General features: G+C 36.7%; 1 protein-coding gene across 6 annotated transcripts in view; it reads left to right on the top strand.

Annotated features, from left to right (window-relative positions):
• Positions 1-556: 556 nt before the first annotated feature.
• alg13 (ALG13 UDP-N-acetylglucosaminyltransferase subunit) overlaps positions 557-4,541 on the top strand; it is a 21,420-nt gene continuing 17,435 nt past the window's right edge. For 4 of the 6 annotated variants that reach the window (XM_016518644.1, XM_016518643.1, XM_016518641.1 and 1 more), the window contains exons 1-7: positions 763-950; positions 1,194-1,277; positions 1,378-1,428; positions 1,695-1,741; positions 2,492-2,564; positions 3,127-3,208; positions 3,348-3,510. In XM_016518644.1, coding sequence (XP_016374130.1) covers positions 831-950; positions 1,194-1,277; positions 1,378-1,428; positions 1,695-1,741; positions 2,492-2,564; positions 3,127-3,208; positions 3,348-3,510 — 620 coding nt within the window. In that variant the 5' untranslated portion in view covers positions 763-830. The other 2 variants (XM_016518640.1, XM_016518642.1) reach the window with 2 other exon arrangements.

Raw genomic sequence — 4,541 nt, 5'->3', positions numbered from 1 at the left:
TACAAGTTCAATATATTTTTACTTAGCTTAACCTGTTCCTCAATATTTAGGCTAATGTAGGCCTATGTTTAAATAAATGCGTCATGAAAACAAGTTCCACTGTTTAAACGTTTATATTTCAACAACAAACTGGAGTAGAAACATGTAATTATTAGAAAGTTATTATCATAGGCTCATAGGCTAATACATTTTTATTATACAATAAATTGTGATAGCGAAAACACTGCCTTATGTGTTTGTTTACAAATCGCTTTCATATGGTAATGTAGCCAGCTGACAGGATTTATTGTAGTTTAAAGAATTATTTGAGAAAGATTTTTTTTTTCCTTAATTGGAAAAAAAAAGACATGTAGGCCTATACAGTAGCCTGATTCTCTATATTACACATATACATTTTAGTCTCCGAATAATAATTTAAATGGAACTGAATTTGATTAAATCGAATTGAAATCCATGGAATTGAAACTGACGAGCAGCACTTACCTGTAGATGAATGCTGATGGCACCAAACTCCAATGAAATATATATTAATCATATTTTTGAAAGGGTTAACAGACACCCCCTGTGTAATAAATCTACTACTACTACTATTAGCTACAAATTCTGCAATAGTGTTGTCATAGAAAACATCACGTAAATGTACTAACAGTTTTGAAACGTAAAGTCGCGCCAAAAGACAGTGATGCGCTTCAATTAGGCTTCATTTGCAGCACCTGTGTCACTCTCAAGCCCGAAAGGAAACTTTCGACCTTCACAGTTTTTTTCCGCTTTTATTCGGAAAGCCGTGAAGTTCTGTATGTGTATTGTTTTTTATTTATTATTTCTTGAAGATGCAGAAAGCCTTGAAGAAGTATTTTGTAAACATGGACGAGTATCTGGCCAGCATCGGGCTTTACCGAAAAATGATGGCTAGAGACGCGTCCTGTCTGTTTCGAGCTGTTTCTGAGCAGGTACATTTTATAGAGAGAGATATATATATATATATACCTCAAAGTAGGCTAATCTCAAACTGTACATTTATCTGTGACATTCAGAAGCTGTGAAAGTATGAATTCTTGAAAGTGGTGTATGCTGTAGCATAGCTGGTCAAATTAGTAGCTAGACGACATTTTTATGATTATACCTCTCCAATGAAGCACCTGTCCAGGTGTTTTGATATATGCTGCTAAACTGATGTTTTGTTTTGTTGTAAGCTTTATTACTCCCAGAATTACCATCAAAGAATAAGGAAAGAGTGTGTCAACTTCATTAAGGCAAACAGATGCAACTTTGAGCCTGTGAGTGAATTCAGACTACATCAACAGAAACCTTTGTACAAACTGTCATTAAGTTTATACATTATAACATGTTGTGTTATGGTTTTACCATGTCTTTCAGTTTGTTCAAGGATCTTTTGAGAAGTATTTGGAACGTTTGGAAGATCCCCAGGTTTGTATTCAGGGTCTTCCATCTTGCTGCTGTCACTAAAATATTAACAATGCATATTATGTTTTATATTTTGTATCTTAATGATTAGGCTATTTTAATGCTTCAAGAATCAGAATAACTAAAAAATGGTTATCAGACATGTGAATGTCGGTATTGATATTGGTTAACCTCTTTGTAATCGCAGAAGTTAGGTTTTTTTTAAGCCTTAGACTTTAAGACTTCATATGAATGTAATGTGCGGTCTTTTAATTTCCCAAATTCAATAGGAAACCACAGGTCAAGTGGAAATAAAAGCACTGTCTTTACTGTACAGGTATGCTTTGCATCTCTATTTCTTATTTTCTCGAGCCCTTTTGTGTGACACTATTAGTCTGTTAAAGTAACCATACTAAAGGAATCGCTCACTCAAAAAGGAAACGCATCATTTACTCATTTTCATGTCGTTTCAAACCCATACATCTTTTTATTCTGTGGAACACAAAAGTTTGATTTCTGAAGGACATCCTAGCTGCTCTCTTCGTTATGCTGTGAGGTATCAAAATGACAAAAAAGGAGACTCCTGTGCTGTATCTAAAGTCGCATGATAGTTTTATGTGATAAACAGACCAAAACTGATAAACTGTTAATCTTCTCATCCACCCAATGTCTAAAATGGACTACAAAAGTGTATTATTACCAAAGTCAGTGGTGCTACAATGAATATTTTTTTAGTGAATAATGACTTTTGGTTTGCTTCCCACACAAAGCTATCATGAGGCTTTGAAAGACTTGGAATAAAGTGCTCAAGTTTTGTGGACTTTTATGAGATGTATTTTGTCATTTTAGTGCTTGACTGTCCCAGTTCTCATTCACTTTCATTATATTTAAAAGACGAGCCAGGACTTTCTTAAATTCACCTTTTGTGTTCCATGGAAGAAAAGCAGTCAAATGGCTTTAAAATAAAACGTGGTAGACTATTCCTTTATCTGATGCAGTGCATCTGAACTATACCTATTTGAATACATTCAGATTTTAAATGTGGAATTTTGGGCCCATGTTCTCATGTGAATGGTGTTTGGCGCAGGCGGTGCTTTGTCATTTACAGGTATCCAGGTAAGCCGCCAACTGAGATTGCAGAGGAGGACAACTTGCCTAAGGTGAGGAATGGGTTAATCTCCATTAGTTCAAATTCAGTTCTAATTCAGTTTCACTATTCTGACCATGAACTAACCGCAGCTGCTGTTTCACAGAAATAACTCTGTAAACCAAAGCAGTATATACAGCTGCTTGAGGATTTTTGGCTTGCTTACCACTATCTGAACATTTATGAAAGATTTGATACCATGAATTTGAGCAGGAAGTTCTACCATGGACTCCCGTGAAGCTGGACCCCTGACTCCAGAAGTTACATAGTGGCCATCAAATGAGAGAGGATCTAGTGGAATCCATCAGCTCTAGATATTGTAGTGCACAAAATGTATATCATGAGGGTGGGATGTCTGAGATCAGTTTTTGGTTGGCAGCATTCACACAGTTTTCTGTTCTGGTTCCATCCACCAGATGATTCTCTTTTGAAATGTGAAGAAATAAGATACAAAGTTTTAGTGCGTTTAATTTTTTCTTTGCTTAAGCATTACTTTGTTGATAAAGTAATGTGTAATTTGTGCAGCATTCATTATATTTCCCAGCACATTTACCATCTTGAATTCCACCCCACAGATTTTGCTGTGTTGCTCAAACAATGGCCACTATGACATTGTTTACCCCAGGAACTATCCAGTGGATGCTGCAATATGTCAGGGTGAGTTAGCAGTTCATCAAGCCCAAATCGTGTGTATAATGAATCCTGATTCTGAACAATCCCAAACTGTAAACATTTTGTATCTTTATTGTAACATCACAGTACTGGAATGATGTATGTGCTGCTTTTGTTTTTTCAGCGCTTTTGTATGAACTGTTGTACACTCGTGTGCTGGGAGTTGAGGAAGAAGAGCTGCAGATGGCGCTGGAGGGATTCAAAGGAGGAGGACGACGATACCGAAACAGCCAGTCTATGTGCAGTGAGGACGCAGGATACGATACCCCAGAAGACCGCCTTCAGAGGTCTTGTCTTGTTTCCTGTTTTTATTGTCGTCTCTGTCTTCTTTAATGTTTCTTTGTTATTCTTGCTATCTCTAAAATGCAAAGTGTTGTTTCATCATGGAGAAATGTTGAAAGCTCACATGCCTTAAGAGTATAGATTGTAAGCAAATGGTTGACCCAAAAGTCAAAATTCTGTCATTTATTCATCCTCGTGATGTTCAGATTTACGTGAAACACAAAAAGGAGATGTTTAGCAGAATGTCTTGGCTGTTTTTTACTATACAATGAAAGTGTATAGGGAATGGGACTGTCAAGCAAAAAACACCTACAGAAGTAGTCCATACAACTTCTGCAACTATATTCCAAGGCTGAAATAAATTTAAAAAAGAAAGTATTACCTTTATTCAGTAAAGATTCTTTAAATTGATCAAAAGTAAAAGACTGGCAGTAGAGACTTTTTACACGTTTAAAAAAAAAATAAAAAAATTTATTATTTCACAAATTACTGTTTTTATATTGATCAAATAAATGCAGCCTTTATATTATGCAAACTTTATCTGCAGCCAGCACTAACTCGGATATAAAATCAGCAAATCAACAAGTGTAAACATTGCAGAAGCGCTTCCGCTATAGTTAGCCAGCATTTTTCTTTCTTTGTTCTGTCGTGGTAGTCCTTCGATGACAAATCATACAGGCAGGAGTACTGTTGCCACAGCTCCACGAACCTTTCCTCCATCTCATAATTCCACCTAACAGCACCATCATCTCTCTTTCGTTTCGCCATGTTTGAAACCTGTGTATGAAAGAGCTTCTGTGCTGCTATTGGTCAATGTCACCAATGTGACAGAACTCGTCGTGGACAACAGAAAAAAAATTAAACATGCTAGACTTTCTGTCGATGTCGTGAAGCAACGCAGACACGGAATCGGTTGTCGTCCACTATAACACAGTACACGTGCTGAAACGATGGAATCTTGCGTCCCGACACCCATTGTCGTTTACGAATCCCCACGACACCCTACGTCAAGCAAATCGTGGCAAAATCGGGCTAA

Source organism: Sinocyclocheilus rhinocerous, unplaced genomic scaffold (assembly GCF_001515625.1).
Source record: "Sinocyclocheilus rhinocerous isolate Xijiao unplaced genomic scaffold, SAMN03320098_v1.1 scaffold387, whole genome shotgun sequence".
NCBI lineage: Eukaryota > Metazoa > Chordata > Actinopteri > Cypriniformes > Cyprinidae > Sinocyclocheilus > Sinocyclocheilus rhinocerous.
This window is presented reverse-complemented; position numbering and strand designations above follow the sequence as displayed.